The 18,642-nt window shown below is 33.8% G+C and overlaps 1 protein-coding gene across 3 annotated transcripts in view; it reads right to left on the bottom strand.

Moving 5' to 3' along the window:
* Nudcd1 (NudC domain containing 1) overlaps positions 1-18,642 on the bottom strand; it is a 62,676-nt gene that overhangs the window by 6,636 nt on the left and 37,398 nt on the right. For 2 of the 3 annotated variants that reach the window (XM_047551566.1, XM_047551575.1), the window contains exons 7-8: positions 16,626-16,770; positions 14,872-14,997 (exon numbers count right to left, since the gene is read on the bottom strand). In XM_047551566.1, the coding sequence (XP_047407522.1) occupies positions 14,872-14,997; positions 16,626-16,770 (271 nt within the window). Of the gene's footprint in view, positions 1-11,169; positions 11,367-14,871; positions 14,998-16,625; positions 16,771-18,642 lie in introns of those variants that run through there. The other variant, XM_047551585.1, reaches the window with a different exon arrangement.

The following is an 18,642-nucleotide window of genomic DNA, read 5'->3' as shown; positions in this document are numbered from 1 at the left end:
AAACCCTTGCATAATGATTAGCACTAAAACATTACTAAATGATGGTGTTAGCACTAAAACATTACTAAATGATGGTGTTCATTTACCATCTATATTCTTACCATTGGTGTTCTTACCATTTTATATTTCTATTCATTCTGCTTTCTATACAACAGGCATTCCAAATTAAACAAATGAGATAAGCAACAATAGTAAGAAAAACAAAGCAGCTTTGGAACAACACTTATTTTATGCCTGGATATGTGACAATAGTTATGAAAAATGGTGTTAACATACATTTCCTTTGTTCTGATCCCAAAATATTTACTTTTAAAACAAATTTCTAAACCCTTGCACCACTTCAAAAATAAATGTAGAATTCATTGTTCTGCCAATAACTTTGTTGTCATATAAATTCTATTTTATCAGTAGTTTCAAACATAAGGTCATTGCTTTCAATTTAAATCATATGATAATGCACTTTTTTCACATAAGATTTTGATTATATACTCAAAGTTTCTGAAAATTTTAAAAACAAAGTAAGCAAACTAGTCAATTTATGATGGTAGTTACAGCAGTATTTTACAAAGCTAAATTAAAAAGATTCCACTGAAGTTATTTGATGCTTCTCAGGTTAGTCAGCTGCCACATAGGAAAACAAGCTTGCGCTTCCATTCAAAGATTCCGATTAAGGGTAAAGGAACTGGATACCAACAGTGTTTGGTTACATTTTTCTCATGGTGGTACTGGAATTGCTTGATAATTAAGGCTTTCATGAGTTTTTCTTCACTCATTGCAATAGATGTAATCTCCAGCACGTTAACAGGAGTTGTTGGAGTAGACATCATGGCCTGTTCCCAATCTTAGCAGAAAGCATTTAGTCTTTTATTATGAAGTATAATGATCAATTTTAGAGTTTTAGGGGGCAGTTACCTTTAATACCTAGTTTTCTGAGCACTTTCATCATAAACTGGTGCTAAATTTTGTCAAATTCTTTTTCTGCACCTACTAGTAAGATCAAATGTTTTTCTTTAGTTTGCTGATATGGTATCGACTATCAATTATATTGATTATTGAGGTAATGAGTTAGCCCTGAATTCCCATTCATGACCATACAACTTGGTCATGAATATTATCATTTTTACTTATTGCTAGATTTGATTTACTAGCATTTTGTTCAGGATATTTTGTTTCTATTAACAAAGGCTATTCCTTCCTTCCTTCCCATTCTTTTGTTTTCTCTTCTTCTAATGTCTTTATCTGGTATCAGGGTAATGCTTCAAAAATAAGCTAAGAAGTGTTCCTTTTTCTTTTATTTTCTGGAAGTTAATACAAAATTGGTATTGTTTCTTCATTTGATAGAATACACCAGTGATGACATCTAAGCCTGGAAGTTTCTTTGTTGCAAAGTTTTAATAATAAATTTAATCTCTAATAGATACATGAGTATTAAAGTTATCTATTTTTTTCCTCGAGTGAGCTATCAAGAAATTTGTTTCACATAAATTTTCAAATATAATAAAATATAGTTGTTCGTAATGTTCCATTTATTATGTGTTAGTGTTTTTAAGATCTATACTGATATTCCCATTCTTTATTGCTGACACTGGTAATTTGTGTCTTCTTTTTTCTTGATCAGTCTGGCTAGAGATTTAAGAATCTTAATCTTTTTAGAAGACCAACTTTCAGTTTCATCAGTTTTCTCTATTATTTTCAGTTTTCAATTTCACTGGTTATCTTTATAGCTGGAAGATTCTTTCTTCCTGTTTGGTTTATATTTAGTTTATTCATTCTCTGTTTTTTCAAGTAGAAGCTGAGACATTTTTCTAATATAACATGTAATGCTACAGATTTCCTTTTAAGCTCCACTCGCATCCCACATATGCAATATTTCATTTTCATTCAATACAAAATACTCCCAGTTCCACTATAGTGGATAGATTACTAATAAATGAGTTTATTTTTCCAGTACTTGTGAACCTTCCAGATTTTATTATTGATTTCTAATTTGTTATAGTTAACAAAATTTTGCTTAAAATTACTCTATTAAACTTATGTTTTTTAAAATAATTGGTCAGAATATGGTCTATTTTGGTGAATGTTCCATTGATAATGCCCTACAGTTCTTGGATTTTTTTTTTTCTTTTAACCCCCTCTCCCACTTTGGTTTCAGTTTTTATAATTTTCAATAGCCTATCTCCATGGTCACTGATTCCCGCCCCCCCCCCCATGTACTGTGTTAATCAGCTTTACATTGCTGTGACTAAAATAACCTGTCAAGAACAAATTAGAGAAGGAAAATTTATTTTGAGCACTTGGTTTCAGAAGTTCAATACATAGCAAATGAACTCTATTGCTCCATTGCTCTGGAAGGGCATGGCAGAGGGAGTATGCTCAGCTCATGGCAGCTGGGAAGTGAAGAGAGAAAAAAATAGCATGGACCCGAGGAGTCAGGGACAAGATATAATCCCCAAGAGCATCCCCTTTCTGACTTTCTTTCTCCAACCATGCTCAACATGCCTCTAGTTACCACCCAGTAGTTCATTCATATTATTAATCAATCAAATGGATTAATCTACTGATGAAGTTATAGTTCTCATCCTTTATTAAAAGAAGTAGCTCTGGACTTTTCTGCCTTAGAGATCATGCTTTCAAAACGTAAGATTTTCCGAGCATATTAAAGATCCAAACAATAAAAGATGTATTAAGAAAAGTGAAGAGTTTTTGGAAGCATTCTTCTTTGATTTCTGGTTTACTTTATAATCCTTGCATTTTTCATGAGTCTTTTGCAATTTACTTCTCTGCTAAAATTTGGCATTTGTTTCTTTGTTATCCTTGCACTATTTGTTTAACATATTACATATTGTTTGTTTAAATTGCCTGATGACCAAAACATGGGTCATCTGAGTTTAGTTATATTGTTTGCCTTGTTTCTTGACAATGGGATGTTTTAACTTTGTGTGTGTGTGTGTGTGTGTGTGTGTGTGTGTTTTCTAATTTTACTTTTTATTTTTCAATCTGTACTAGGGATTGAGCCCAGGAGTACCCTACCACTAAGCTACAACTCTAGTCCTTTTCATCTATTTATTTTGAGACAGAGTCTCACTAAATCGCCCAGGCACACCTTTGCTATCCTCCTGCCTCAGCCTTCTGAGTAGCTGGGATTACAGACATGTGCCACAATGCCTGGCTATTTGTTTTATAATTCTGATTAAATATTGGAACTCATGTGTAGGGTAGCAGAGAATAAAGTACATAGTATTTATGCTTGGGAATGAACATACTTCTACTAGGCCATTAGTATAGGAGATTATGTGCTTCAGTGGGAGGTTGAGACAAGATTGATCTGAATTTGGGTTTTGCTGCTGATAGGTTTGACTTCAGGGCATCACTACCTTCAAATTCTTTCATTGTCACCTTGTGCTTTGGGGTAAACCAACTTGCTGGAGGATGTTTCTCAATGTTTCCCAGTATTAGGCATTCTGTGCACTGAGTCTCTCTCTATGCTCTAGCTCTTTGTTTGATGTCAGACTACCATGATCTATAACTTGGTGCTTCTAATGATAGAAGGGGGTTGGAGTGTTGAAGGTAGGGTGCTCTGTATTTTCTGCTTCAGTTTCAGTCTCTGTGGCCTCTGTTTCAGGGCATGAGCATTCAGTGATGGTGACTTTCCCAAAAGCAGGAAACTTCTACTCTAGATGATTTTCCTGCTCTTTTCCCTAGCATGGATATGGTAGATTTTTTCTTCTTTATCTTTTCCCCAAGCTACAAAGAATCTTCTGAGCCACTGGGATGCTAATAGTTGATGCTCTTCCTTCAGCAGCATAGGCTTTTGGAACATAAGGAAAATAATCCAGGAAGGACTACACACATTTTCCACCACACAAGATACTTTCCTCCTCCAATTCTATACACCAAGGTAGCTTTTCTCTAGTCTCTTACTCTTTTACCAGTCTTTCTCATTAGCAAATACGGGTCCATAAAGAACAACTTGTAACTATGAAAATTCCCTTATGTCTGTGCATTCCAAGGGTTCCATACTTTCTGGTTTCCCCAATTTAGGCCTTAGCAATTTGTTGGTTGCATCCCCTTACCCACTTACATGACATTATGATCTTCCTCCTATAATCAGATGAACCAGTATTCCCATTCCATCTCTCCTTGGTGGTACATGCTTTTCATTAGATGCTAAGCAGGTTGATCACCCTGTAACCTTAGCTCTCTAACAAAAAGAAATTTTAAGTTATGACTATTTAGATAACCTAGTCTTCTCTTATTACAGTGGGATGGACAATTTTCAACTTTTAATATCTTAGGCAGAAGCAGAATTCCCTTGATCACTATTTGTAAACTTGCCTAAAAAGTCCAGGACTTCAACTTATAATCACAAACTAGTGATAGCTTAGTATCTTCAAGATATTCTTTGGCAAAGCAGGCGAATTGTGTACTGTAGGATCCCACTCACCTGGTTTCCATTAGCAAAATCAAACATAGGTATTTAACCCAAAGGCAAAATTATCTTATCCATAAATACATAAAAATGATCAGAATGATGTTTGCAAACAAGTACTTCATGTACTAGATAATAGCTGGTCAAAACAATAAATTCTTCTTTGGGAAATCCACATGCAAAAGCAATTCAAGCTAAGAAGAAGGTAAAATACAACTAACTAGGAAGAGGACACAGTAAGCAGAAAAGATGATAAGTAGAAAGTAAGGTAGTGATCAACAGAAGATGTTTAGCAGACATAAATACAGAAGGTGACAATGTGATCAAAATGGTAACGTGTTAAGGTGGAGAGCAAGGGACACTTGATTTTCAAGAGACAAGTAGATTGTTTAATCATCTGAACTATGTGTTATTTTCAAAAGAGTGTCCCATTCTTTCAATGCACTTATTTCCCAGCCTGGCCTTTAGTTCTCCAGATCTGAAGAGATTGTTTCTACTGCTCCTTAAGGTCTCCATGTATGCTCATACCCATCATCTGATACAAAAACGATTTCTCTGTTCCCTGAAACCTAGAAAAGCTTAGAGTACTGAATTTTCACCTAAAGAAAAGCAAATCAGAATAAAGGCTACAAAGTAACTAAAATAACCAGTTTTGCTAAGTGAATAGAAATGAAGTGTGATAATTAAAGTGTATTTTGTATGACCCTACAGACAGAAAATGCCCATATTAGAAAAACAAAGAAAATGTTTGAAGAACAGACACTGTGTTAAAATTTGAAATGAACAAAACAGAAGTGAGACAATTATCCATTATCTAGCATGGGAAATTACCTGAAAGAAATGAGAACAAAATGTTCTAAAAGTTCATGAGTCAAGAACAGATGACATAAGGGATAGGGATGTAGCTCTACTTTCCAAGTATGTGTGAGGCACTGGCTTTTAATCCCCAGTAAAACCAAAACAAAATAACAGGTATCACAAATCCCATCGTTAACTAGAGAACTATGAATTCTGTTTGTAAACAAAAATCACTGGGTTTACAACTTGACAGATGAGCAAAATGGGATAGCAAATAAGAAAAAAAATGGGCAAACGGTGTCAGAGATAAATCGTAATATCCAGTAGCATATTAGTAGTGCAAAGAATAAAAACAAACCAAGTACAACCAGAAAAGTAATTTTTAAAATCGAGTAGGCTGAGGTTACTTAGATGGGCAAAGAATTCTCCTTACTTCAAATGTCTCTAAGAGTATTACTACAGAAATACACAGCATGGTCACTGATGTTCACACTGATGATACTCAAGCATCAATAAAATGTAACGCACGCCTGTAATCCCAGCAGCTTGGGAAGCTGAGACAGGAGGATCACAAGTTCGAAGCCAGCCTCAGCAAAAGCAAGGCTCTAAGCAACTCAGTGAGACCCGGTTCTAAATAAAACACAAAATAGGGCTGCAAATGTGGCTCAGGGGTCAAATGCCCCTGAGTTCAATCCAAAATAAATAAAATGTCACTTTCTCTTCAGAATGCCCTACCTAATATATTGGGCAAACAAATTTTTTTAAGATTCCAAGGGGAAAGAAAGCTTTAAATGTAGATTTGGTATTTAAATGGGAAAAAATAATTTACTTCAAAAATTCATGTGCTGTAAATGCAAAACAAATACTGTATTGAAAGAGAAAAGTAACTTTTAAAGAAGTAACTTTTAAATTCATTAGCCTTTTGGTCAATAAAAAAATATAATATTTATTCTATTTCCAAGTTTGTTGTAAAAAAGGTTTATCTTTGAAATACCAGTGAAGACTATAATTACAGTAAATATTCTCTAGGGAAAATTTGGATTATGCATTTCAAGTAGTCAGTTGACTGTTTCTTAATTCTCTTTGTAGAACACCTAGTAATTAAAGACCTCTGAAGATTAAATGTCAAAGTGAAGGCATTTAAACAACCTTTAATTATGGCTACTACAAAATTAAACTGAAAAATAATATTAAGAAAAATGTTTTACTTATCTATTCAGAAATAAAGTACTTCCTGGGATTCCAAAAAGATTGAAACTTAAAACTCCAAATTCATATTCTCTATATAGGCTGTATTGCTAATATTATTTATTCTATAGTTACTATGTATGAAGTATTGAGCAGACCTATATTTGCTACCATATTTAATCTTTAATACCTGAGAATTAGGGATATGGTCCTGTTCTACAGAAGAAGAAACTCAAAGTCAAGAAATTGAGAGGTTTCAGGTTTAAGACGCTAGTAAGTAGTGGCTATAATTTAAATTCATATGTGTTTCTAAAACCATGTTCATCATAAGACTATGTTCCCCAAATCTATTTTAGAGCAACTATTAAGCAACCACCAGTGTATACCCCTGACTAGGGACTACTTCAGATATGGTAATCCACATATTATACAATGTTTATATTCCAGTTTTGGCAGTTAACTTGTACAGAAAAGTTATTCATGCATTTTGGGCCTAAAATTAATGTCTGAGGTTTTTCTGAGCTCTCAGAAGATGGCAGACTAGAGGAGGCTGCTTTCCAAGCTGCTCCATGGCATGAGACCAAGGATAAACAGCTTCTCAGTGAAGTTGGTGAAAGAGGGATTTTTCTGGGAGAACAGCCTGGGGACTCAGAAGGTTGGATACAGTAAAGTCAAGAAGAAAACCCACTGCAGGTTGTGGCAGCTGCCAGAGCTGACCTACTGCAGGCAAAGCAGACGAAGGCAATCGGCATTTCTGATCCAGAGTGTGTGCTATACTATATCCTTGTGAGGGAAAGACAACTCATGTCTCCCAGTTGTCTACTGAGAGTTGAGGCAGAATCCATCTTTCCACCACACTACAGTGTTTGGCAGCTGTGGGAGCAAGTGCAGGAGCTCAGACCTGAGAAATCTGAGCTAAGTCCAAAATACAGACCTCACTGACAACCACCGCACAATTCTGAGTGTGCCTAGGAGACCAGGAGAAAGTCAGGTGTGGAGAGTGTTTTACAAAGGGGAATATGAGTCCTAGAGATCTGAGAGAGCCCAAGACCCTCCACTTTGAGTCTGACAGCTTGAAGGACCAACTATGGAAGACCAGGAATTTGATTCAGCAGGTGGAAGTAACTGTGTACTTTGGGACTAATGCCCAGATGGCAGGTCCCTGGGCGAAGAATGGGTTCCTCTGCTACATTAGTGGAACCCAGTGGGAACTCCTGGGGTGCAGTCTCCCAGAGTGGATTGGCAACTGCTTGGCTCTGGAGGTGTGCTGATTTAAAATCTTCAGGACAATCACAACTTAACTAAATACCTGGGGCCTAACTAGATTTAAACCTTGCCTTCAGGAGCTCCACCTAGGGAAACTCCTCTCACAGAACTCTACAGGGACCCCAACCTGAGAGTGGAGCAGACAATACTTTTCAACCTGCTCTACCTCATACTGCTGAGAATTTTTGAATTCCAGCTGGCAACTTCACGAGTTAACGCAAAAAGAACAAGGATTTAAAAGTCTGCAGCCACTGCTCTTGTACACAGTATGTATCTCAAGAAAAAACATAAAAGACATTTGGGAACAGACAACACACACCTATTCTCATTGACAATTTTGACCACCACAATGGAAACAATTCTTTAATTTTTTTCATCAAGAACCTTTTATTTTTCTTATTTTCTCCTTTTTTGTGTGCTGAATGGTTCATGGACATTTATATATATACATATTTGTCTCTCCTCATTTCTAACTTTTTATGAAGGCAGTTATTTTTCATGACTGTCTTCTGCGGGCTAGGGTTTTTAATTAGTATATGTTGGTTTTGTTTTGTATTGTTTTTCACTTATCTGTGACTCTTGATTCTTTTTTTTTCTTTTGCTTATGATCAAATTCTATTTTTCTCTTTTACTCTTTAAATTTTTACTTCTATTTTTTCTACTTCCCCCTCATAATCATCACATTCTACATCTCCTCTGTGTTTTCCCAGTTCACCTTTTGAAATTGTATCCCCTTTTGCAAATTTACTGCTTTTACTCTTGGCAATTGCTTATCATACCATTTCTGTCTTTTTTGCCAATTAACATTGTATATGATATATAAGGAACTAAGTATTTAGTTTAATGCTGTATATTGTTTACATTAGTTACTGTCATTATTTGTCACTCCCTAAACCATAAAGTACTAGAAACCTTCCAGACACTAAATTAATAGAGTAGAAACTCTGCTGCCTTAGATTCCTACTGCTAGGTGGGTAGGTGTACAAAAAAATATGAAACAGCAAGGAAATAAAACCATCTGAAACAAACCAAAATACCTCAATAACAGAATCCATTGACACCACAGTGGAGAAAATGTCACAGAAGGAATTTATATTAAGTTCATAGTTAAGCTGATCTGCAAAGTAAGAGAAGACTAGAAAGTGAAATCACAGAGAAAATACAAGACTTGCAAGACCACTTTAATAAGAAAATAGAAATTATGAAAAAGAATCAATTGGAAATCCTCATACCAAACTAAAAATTCAACGCAAAGCATCACCAACAGACTAGACCACTTGGAAGATAAAGAGTTTCAAGCAACAAAGACAAAGTATATCATCTGGAAATTAAAATTGATCATGGAAGAAAGACATTAAGAGACCATGAACAGAATTTTCAAGAAATATGAGATAACATGAAAGGCCAACTTTAAAATTCATCGGGATAGATGGAAAGCTCTGAAAATATAAATTAAAGGAATGAACAGTCCTTTCAATTAATAACAGAAAATTTCCCAAAACTTAAGAATGAAATGGAAAATCAAATATAGGAAGCATAAAGGTAAACCAATCCAGATTTCAGCTGATTTCTCAACCCAGACCTTAAAAGTCAGGTGGTCTTAAAATAATATATACCAAGCTCTGAAAGAAAATGAATACCAACCAAGAATACTATACCCAGCAAAATTAAGCTTCAGAGCTGAAGATGAAATAAAAACCTTTCATGATAAATTAAAGTTAAAAGAATTCACAACTAGAAAGCCTACACTACAAAACATACTGAATAAAATATTTCATGAGGAAGAAATGAAAAATAAAAATGAAAACCAGTAGAGGGAGGAAGTATACTATAAAAAGTTAAAGGAGAAACTAATCCAAATTAAAAACTAGAAATAAACCAAAATGACAGGAAATAAAAATCATCTCTCAATAACACTGAGTGTAATTGGTCAATTGGTAAAATTCAAGGATGAAATCTACATTAGGTAAAAGTATTTATGCTGATATTAAGTTTCATTAATTATATTATCATTACATTAAAAAGGCCTTCAGTTTTAGTTTATATGTGAAATAGGGGTAAAGGAACACAGTATCTACAACTTACTACTAAACGTTTCTGCAAAAAAAGTTAAAAAAGATATAGAGAAAAATGTGGCAAAACGTTAACAACTGTTAAAATCTAAGTGAAGGATATGGTAATGAACTGAGTTTTATCTCCTCCAAATTCATATATGGAATTCTTAATCCCCCAGTATCTCAGAATGTGACCTACAGTTGGGAATAAGACCTTAAAGACTAAGTTAAACTGAGGTGATTAAGGTAGACCCTAATCCAACATGACTACTGTCTGTTGTCTTTTATAAGAGATTAAGGGATGCAGAAATACCCAAAGAAAAACCATGTCAACGAGGCAGGCTTTAAAAGAAACCAACCCTCCTAACACCTTGATCTCAGACTTGTAGTATACAAACCTAAAAGAAAATAACCTTCTATTGTTTAAGCCACCCAGTCAATGATACTTTGTTAAGGCAGTTCTAGCAAATGAAGCCCAGATTTAACTGATTTAAAAGTTTCAAAGTATGTACAAAATACAAGAGTATCATCAGATTCTGTCTCTAAGAGTTATGGTTCAATGAGGGATTGTACAATCTCTGAACTTTCTGAAGACAGAACCTGTTTATCACTGAAGTCTATCATTCACATTTCTCATTCAGATCACATTTTATTCAAAAGTAAAGATTGAATGTAGTAGCTTAGGACTTACAATTTTCAATTTATTGTACAGGTGTTTGGGGAAAATTACAGCAAAACATACTGGAAGCCCATAGATCTAGTTTCTAATATTGGCTGTTTCAGTAATTGCATATAAACCTCATCTATCTCAGCTTAGCCTAATAATTTATAAAATGGATATTTAATAATTAATTCTACAAACCCAAGGTTTCTTCAAGGTTGGAAGGATTGTCTCTGTTTAATATATATTATACTTCTTCCCCACTTTTTTGATGTTTCCACTTAGGACACCTAACAGATTAGCTACTGATCATCATCTAGTTTTTATAAATCCTCAAGAAGTGAAGTGACAACTGGTTGGTAAATAAGAGGAAAAATTTGGGTATATTCTTTTTCCTCTAAGGTGCTTGAGGGCCCTCCAAGGACCCCCTTCTGGGGCAATCGAGCTAGTTTGGCATTGTGTGATTATGGTCAAAGCTGCTAAATTTCAGGGTTCACTGAGAAGATCTACTAGACCTTTGTATTACAATTGGTCAACAATAAAGGTTTTATTTTGGTCCTCTCTGACTCCTTGGTTTTAAAGAGCATGATCAAACATAGAAAATGAGATTAACTGAGGGTCTCTCAGTGAGATAATAACATTAAATTATTACTAATCAATACTACTGAGCAATACTAAGATGAATTAAAATTCACAGAGAACCTAACTTTACATTTTATTGAGCCTATATTTTATAGTACAACTTCATTTTATTAAAAATAAGCATACATTGTTAAAATTATATTTTAATTTATACCCCTATTTACACAGTATGAAGAATATTGTACAAGATGGAAGCTGTCAACATTTCATACATGCTTAAACATGTATGAAGCCAGGTATGGTGGTGCACGCTGTAATTCCAGTGATTTGGGAAGCTGAGGCAGCGCATAGCCAAGTTCGAGGCCAGTCTCAGCAACTCAGCAAGGCCCTGTCTCAAAACAGAAAAGTAAAAAGGGCTGGGGATGTGGATCGGTGATTAAGCATTCCTGGGTTTAATCCCTAGTAACAAAAGATTTAAAAAAGTATCATTCACATTTTACAAGTTTAAATATATGAATATATTATTACAAGAGCTGAGTATTTTAACACCTTATACTTTATTTTGATATACCTGAACGCTTGGTGGTATTGGAAAATACCAAAACATTTTAAAATTCATTTTAAAATTAAGTCCATTGTATTGCAGCTTTACAAGATCAGTATTTTGAAATACTTATTTAAAAAAATAAAAATAAATTTAAAAAATTATCAAAATCTTAAAATAGTTGATACCACCTAAGACCAAGGGCTTTCTCTATAAGTTAAGCAAAAAATAGTATGTAGAAGTTATAGCTTTTAGGACTACAAGTTTAGGAAGAGAGGCCAGTTTCTTCATTACAAAAACAAATAAGGTTCATTCAGTCAGAATTAAGTGTCCTCTAAGGCATCTTATTCAGTGGCAACCACTCTTAGGCAGTGGCAACTGGTTTTGGAAATTTCCCTGATGTCAGTACCACCTGGATGTGGACCTTTGCTACCTATATTAATACCAGTGGCCTCATTTTGCTGTATCAATACAATTTGGCTTTTTATATTAATATGTTTGAAAAGGATTAAAGCTGGTACTCTAGAACATGCCCTTCACTGGTTGTGTAAATAAAACTGTAGAATGACACTTTAGATGAAGTTAGTGTGATTTTAATTGTGCACTACAACCAAACTGTAACCAGTTATTAATAATTTAGAATGTAATCCCAGGACAATATTGAGCAAATAGCCTACAGTACTTCCTGTGAAAGAGTGAAGGAGGAGGGCATTTCTGTATTCAGGACTTCTTGGGGTTTCAGTATGGATTTATATGATTTTCTTTTCCCTTTTCTTTATTTTTTTTGGGTAGTTTTATTTATTCTATCAGTCTTTTTAACAAATGTTTATTGCTGCATTTTTTTTCCCAGTGTATCATTGTTTTACTGCTCTTGTAGTACTAGAATTTAGTTGGAAGAATAAAACATTTACTTCTATTCTGCTTGTTTTTAAAATGTATTTTAAATGGGTAGTATTTGAATAAAACCAGTGTTTTTCCAGGAATCAACTTAAATTTTTTGGTAAGATTAAAAAAAAAAAAAATTAAGTGTCTTCCATCGGTCACACTTTGAGAGGGACTCTTTAAAAAACTAGGCATTAAAGAGAAAAGCAGGGCTGGGGAGATAGCTCAGCTGGTAGAGTGCTTGCCTTGCAAGTACAAGGCCCTGAGTTCGATCCCCAGTACCGCAAAAAAAAAAAAAAAAAAAAAAAAAAAAAAAAAGAGAGAGAAAAGCAGTTGTGCTCACAATTAAGGGCGTCATCTAAGGAATATATCAGAAACAAACAACATCCAGGAAGCAAAATTCCTAGGAAGCCTAAATAGCTATGATTATCTAGCTTTGCATCAATACCCAGCTTGGTCATTACCACCTGCCCCCAAACACTGTTCACTCTTCAGTTAGAAGAGTCACTGAGTATTAAGGTGGACTGAAAGGTAAAGGTCAATTTCTTAAAAGCCAAAATGGACCTGAGGCTTTTTTTTTTTTTTCTTTTCATGATTGCTACCAAGAAATTAGTCTAAAAATATTTATTCAACACTTGTGAAACAGAACCTTTGGTTAGGTGTTGGGGACACTGTGATGAACAGGATGCTGTTCACATGCTTTTTAGAACTTACTAGTGTTATAGGGTGATGGGAAGTAGAGTAGTGCAGGCATAAAAATTAACAATAAATTCAAATACATAATTTTGTCACAACTTCATCAGCACCTTTGCCTAGCCATTGTCCTGTGTCACTGCAAGTATAAGATCTAGAAATGCTCAATTTTACAACTCAATTTTGAGAACAATGCCAAACCATTAAAGATACCTGTTAAGTAACTAAAGCAAACAAACAAACAAGGGAGGTAAAGTGAGTAAGAGGAACAATAAAGAGATTTTCTTTTAACCCCTAGAAGGTGGGGTAGAATTTAGATTAAGTAAATCAAGTTCCTATTTTAATTGGTTCCATGAATTCTACTGAAATACACTTTCCCCCAATTCTCTGTAAGACAGACAATAGGCCAAATTTGTCATACATTTCCTAGATTTTTCTTGAAAACATTTGAGCCTTTAAGCCCTATAAAAAGACTCAAGAGTTCTAAAAACAGAATAACACCAGAAAAAGTTATTCCCTTGACTCCGTTGTTTCTGCTTGGACAGTCTCCTAAAGTCCCATCATTTCTAGCTTTGGTATTAAGAGTAATTTATTTATGTGCAGCTACAAATTAGCCACTGATTAGCTATAGAGATGGTTCTCACAAAATCAACTCTGTTATACACACTTGAGTGTGCAGTATTAACTAATGACTCAAGAGTCCCCTAAGCATGACTATCCTAAGCATGCTTTTTAAATTTAAAAATCTAGATCTACAAAGCTGAGGGCCAAATGCTGAAATAGTGACTGTACCAAGTCACTCCAGGCAATATTTTGTAGTATTGATGCCTTCTTAAAGCTTTTAAACAGAATGTAATTCTCAGGGGAAAAAATTTACTTATGACATATTTGAGACACACCAAAGAGAGAAGGGAAAAAAATACAATTTAAAGAGCTGAATAATAAAAATATTCCAAAACAGAAAAAAAAGGAAAAAATTGAACCAACTGGCAAAGAAGGGTTTTTCCAAGTTTAAAACAGGCCACACGATTCAGTAAGAGACACTTAAGTCAAATAAAAAAGTTGTTCACAAAAGCATAGTTAATAAATGAACAGTCAACAGTTGTAAAAAACACTCATATTAAAACAAGATCCTATATATCTTGCATACCAATTAGTAAAGATCAATCAGAAAACTGAAGATGTAGGTAAAGATGAAGAATAACAGGCAATAACTCAAAATATTACTGATGAGAGTTGAAATCAGTTTGTTAGAGGCTTAGTCAATGACTCATGAATTTGACTTCAGTTAACTCTTCATTAGATAAATATTCATGAATATAGAAAAGCTTCATGTAACAAAGGAATTTTTTTAGCAGCATCATGAATAATGCAGTTAAAAAGTTATATACTTACCCTCCCAACAACAATATCATAGTACAATCCAACCATTTAACCAGGGATAGAAAAAAACATGAAATGTTTATGTCCTAATGTTCAGTGAAAAAAGAAGATATGAAGTTATGCATTATTAGGTCAAAATTATATATAAAAGACTAGCACAGAAAAAAGCCAACTTAAAAATATCAACACAGTAGTACCAAAATAAAGAAGTATTGTTTTATTAGATTTAGTGCTATGGAACAGTGCTATTTTATGGAATGATGGGATTTATCACAGTCATAACTGAAAATCAAGCTACTTTTGCAAAACACATATTTGGTCATTTAATTATTATCTGAGTAACTTCTACTTATTTAGAAATTTTTTTGAAGCCACTATTACAAGAACTTACCACATGAGTAGTTTTTAATGTACTGCCATCAAATCTGCACAAACTGGAACTCTCTTCAAAAAAAATATCGCATTCTTCTAACTCTTGAGCATTACAAGGAGGTTTTTCTTTATCTGGATTTGGATTCTTAGATCATAAAATAAAAGAAGTAAGTCAAAAAATGACAACAAGGAAATGCATTTACTCACCCTTAGAAATGTTGATATTGATTATAGCAATAATTAAAACTAATTTCAGATGCACAACCAATACAAACATAAGCAACAAAAACAGCCAAAGAGATGACAGAATGATGGTGTCAGCACAAAAGGACATTAAAACAGCTATTATAAGTTCCATGTACTCAAAAATGTAAAGGAATACATAATCATGTTGAGAGATGGAAGATATAAAAAATAACCAAATCAAACTTCAAGATATGAAAATAAAAAATAAAATATCTGAAATAGAAAACAAGTAGGGATTATCACAAGGACTAAAAATTATACAGCCATTCAGGAGAAAAATTCTCAGTACACTAGGAATAGAAGGAAATTTCCTCAATGTGATAAAAAGAATCTACCACACTTTAAAGTGAAATACTCATTTCCTAAAGATGACAGTACAGCATGAATGCCTGTTTTTACCATTCAAGATTCTATTTAACAATACAGTAGAGTCACCACATGAAGTAACTTTGAAGGTTTCAAAATCATAAAACTGCTTTCAATTGCAGATTTCAGGACTATCTTTTCAAAATTTAACAAACATAATGATATCTAGGTTTAAGTAGTTTTCTCAAAAATACCAATATTCCTTTGAAATCATCAGGTTTAAAAAGTACTTAGAAGAGTTACTTATTTCAAAACAAGTCTCTACTAATATTAGCCTGGAAATATTATACACAAAAAATACTTGCTGAATGAATGAATGAACATACAGCAATGTAGCCTGCATGGCTGTGTTAAAAAGGCTATGAAACTAAAGTTTTGTGATCTACATTTAAATTCCAGTGACTGCTGAAATTTTCAATTATCACGGGCAAACACAAAACTTGGTTTCTCTATTCTGGTCATGTTTCCTTTTGACAAAGACATTCACTTGCAATATTCTAATCTTTCTTTACTGCCTTATAATGCAACTAAACCTACAGGTTAATTGTTGATATAGTCACCTTCATCATTATAATTCAAGATGGCAATAAAGCAAACATTCTACATATACTGACAGAATTTTTGGTAAAGAAATGTATAACCTACTTTTTGGTATACTATATTTGTCCAAATTCTCAACGTGGTCTTGCAAGTCACTGCATTTTCAACCCCATAGCTGAATAAGTACTGTCTTAGTCATTGTATTCATTACAAGAAATTACTTTGTCAAAAATAACTGTACTAGATATGATCTACATATATATCGTTGTGATAGTGTAAGATTACCTAGAAAATGTTAATAAGATTATTAACATAAGGTGCTAAATAATTATTTTTGTTCCTGTCAGCATTTGTCAATTAATTCTTCTAAAGGAGAATATATGCAGATACATAAATACATGCACACACACACCCTACACAATATGCCCACACATATATGAATTCACACTGTGTAAGAAACGGTAGAACTTTTAAATCATGTTAAAACATTAATCAAGTCAACAGTACTGAATCTATGTCTTTTATATTAGTAAAGACAAAATACTATTTGAAAACCATGGGACAATTCTCACATAACATACTTCTGGATTCTTGGAAAGTCATACAACTGCAACTGCTTACCAGTTCTTCAGAAGTCAAATGCATCAAACGTTCAGCTATTGCAGCACACTGGGCTGAGTCTCTTATAAGTTCCCCTTGTTTATCACCAACCACTAGTTCAGGCCATGTCAATCCTTCATTCTTCTTAATCAAGAAAATCTCCAAGCTAAAAGTATAAATGAGGAAAGTGATATTAAGCGACTATACAAATTATACTACCAACAACAAACAGAAGAATCTTCTACAGAAATACTCCTCTGGTATCCAGAGAATATTTTACCCAAAATCCTGTTCATTTTAGTTTTGCATATAATAGAAAACCTAAAATTCAAGGGCATGTAATGTAGATGTAATAAACAAACAAGAAAGTACCACTGGAATGATGCCTCAGATGGCTTTCAGAGAGGAGTGACTACAAAAAGTGGGGCTACTCAGTAAGTAGTGTGGTTGTCCAGGTATGCAGAATGTTAAAATTAAAGTACAAATAACACAAATAGCATGGATCTATGAGATAGTATTGAATGGGTGGGTGATATAAACCAAGGAAAGTCTACAACCATATGGTAGTTCTCAATATCTGAAACCAATAATTAACTTTACTTTCACAAACTAATAACCATTAATATATAGCTATTAATTGAACTATCAGGTTAAATCAACACAAATGTTAAATTTAAGTATACAGAGTTTAAAGAATTGAAAAGAAATGTAAGAATTAGGAAACAACTTTGGTAATATAAGGGAATAAAGATGTTAATGTGGTCTCTATTAGCTATTTAGAATCTAATTCTGTACATTTGAGCCATTAAACAAATTCCAAATACAATAAACAGTGTCTGTCAGGGAACCCTAGATCAGGGGCTGATGAAGAGGGGAGGGAAAGAGCTGAGTCAGGGCAGACCACTGATGTAGAAGAAGGTAGCTGGCCTTTGATCCTTTGCAACAGGAGGGGAAATTCAAGTAAGATGCTCTGTGAGCAGGCGTTGCTACCACAGAAAAAGTGGGATGGTGGGAGCTGTTCCACAGCAAAGTGACCTTTTCCATGTGACATTTTGGTACATACACCACACTAAATCATGCTATGGAACACAAATGGAAGTAAACAATTTACAAAATACAATAATACTTATCAAATAAAACATGCTAACTTATTCTTTTTCAAGGTTATTATTACCATCTCATGAATTAACTATAGAATCTTAAAATTTTCTAAAATTACTTATTTTAAGAGATAGGAGATCCTGTTGTTAGCATTAAAAATTACTACCATAATCAGCAATGTCCAGATTTAGTTTTATTTTCTAAGTAAAACGCTAATCTTGATGATGATGATAATGACAGTTTACACTTACCTAACATTTACCATATGCCAGGCATCATCTTAAGCACTTTACATGTTTTAATTTATCACAACCAAATAAAGTAAGTACATTATGTTCATTTTACAAACAAGGGGGAAAAAGCACTGAGAGGTTAAGTAACTTGCCAAGGTAACAAGCTAGTAAAGTAATCTCGCTCCAGATCCATGTTCTTCACTGCTGTACTACTCTGCCTCTCTGAAAAAATACATGTAAATAAATATTTAAGAACTTTCACCCAGTGACCAGAATATATAAACACATTCTTAGTTGCTACCTCAAGATGTTTGAAAACATTCACATAATCTTAGTTACAAAGAATTTCTGAACTAGTGTTAATTTGCACACCTCAACAATATACCCCTTTCAGCATGACTCTTTCTACGTTTTAAAATTAGCATCAGATCCTACTACACAAGCAAAAAGAAACATGCACCATACATAAAAAGCTACAGCCTAGTTAACAAATCTTTCCAAAGCAAAAATGAACATAAATTATTGGAAAATGAGAGAGATGAACAATTTAATCAATCACAGAAAATCATGTGTTTTTTTAAGCCAACAATACCACCAAAACCTCAGTGTAATTATCTTTTGTAACAAAATCATAATCAAAAACCTCAAATGTTCATGTATTGAATACTGAAACTGCCTGCATGAAATTCAGCTATTCCCCTAGA

Source organism: Sciurus carolinensis, chromosome 1 (assembly GCF_902686445.1).
Source record: "Sciurus carolinensis chromosome 1, mSciCar1.2, whole genome shotgun sequence".
In the NCBI taxonomy this organism is placed as follows: Eukaryota; Metazoa; Chordata; class Mammalia; order Rodentia; family Sciuridae; genus Sciurus; species Sciurus carolinensis.
The sequence above is the reverse complement of the archived record's forward strand: the minus strand, read 5'-3'. Positions and strand labels throughout refer to the sequence as shown.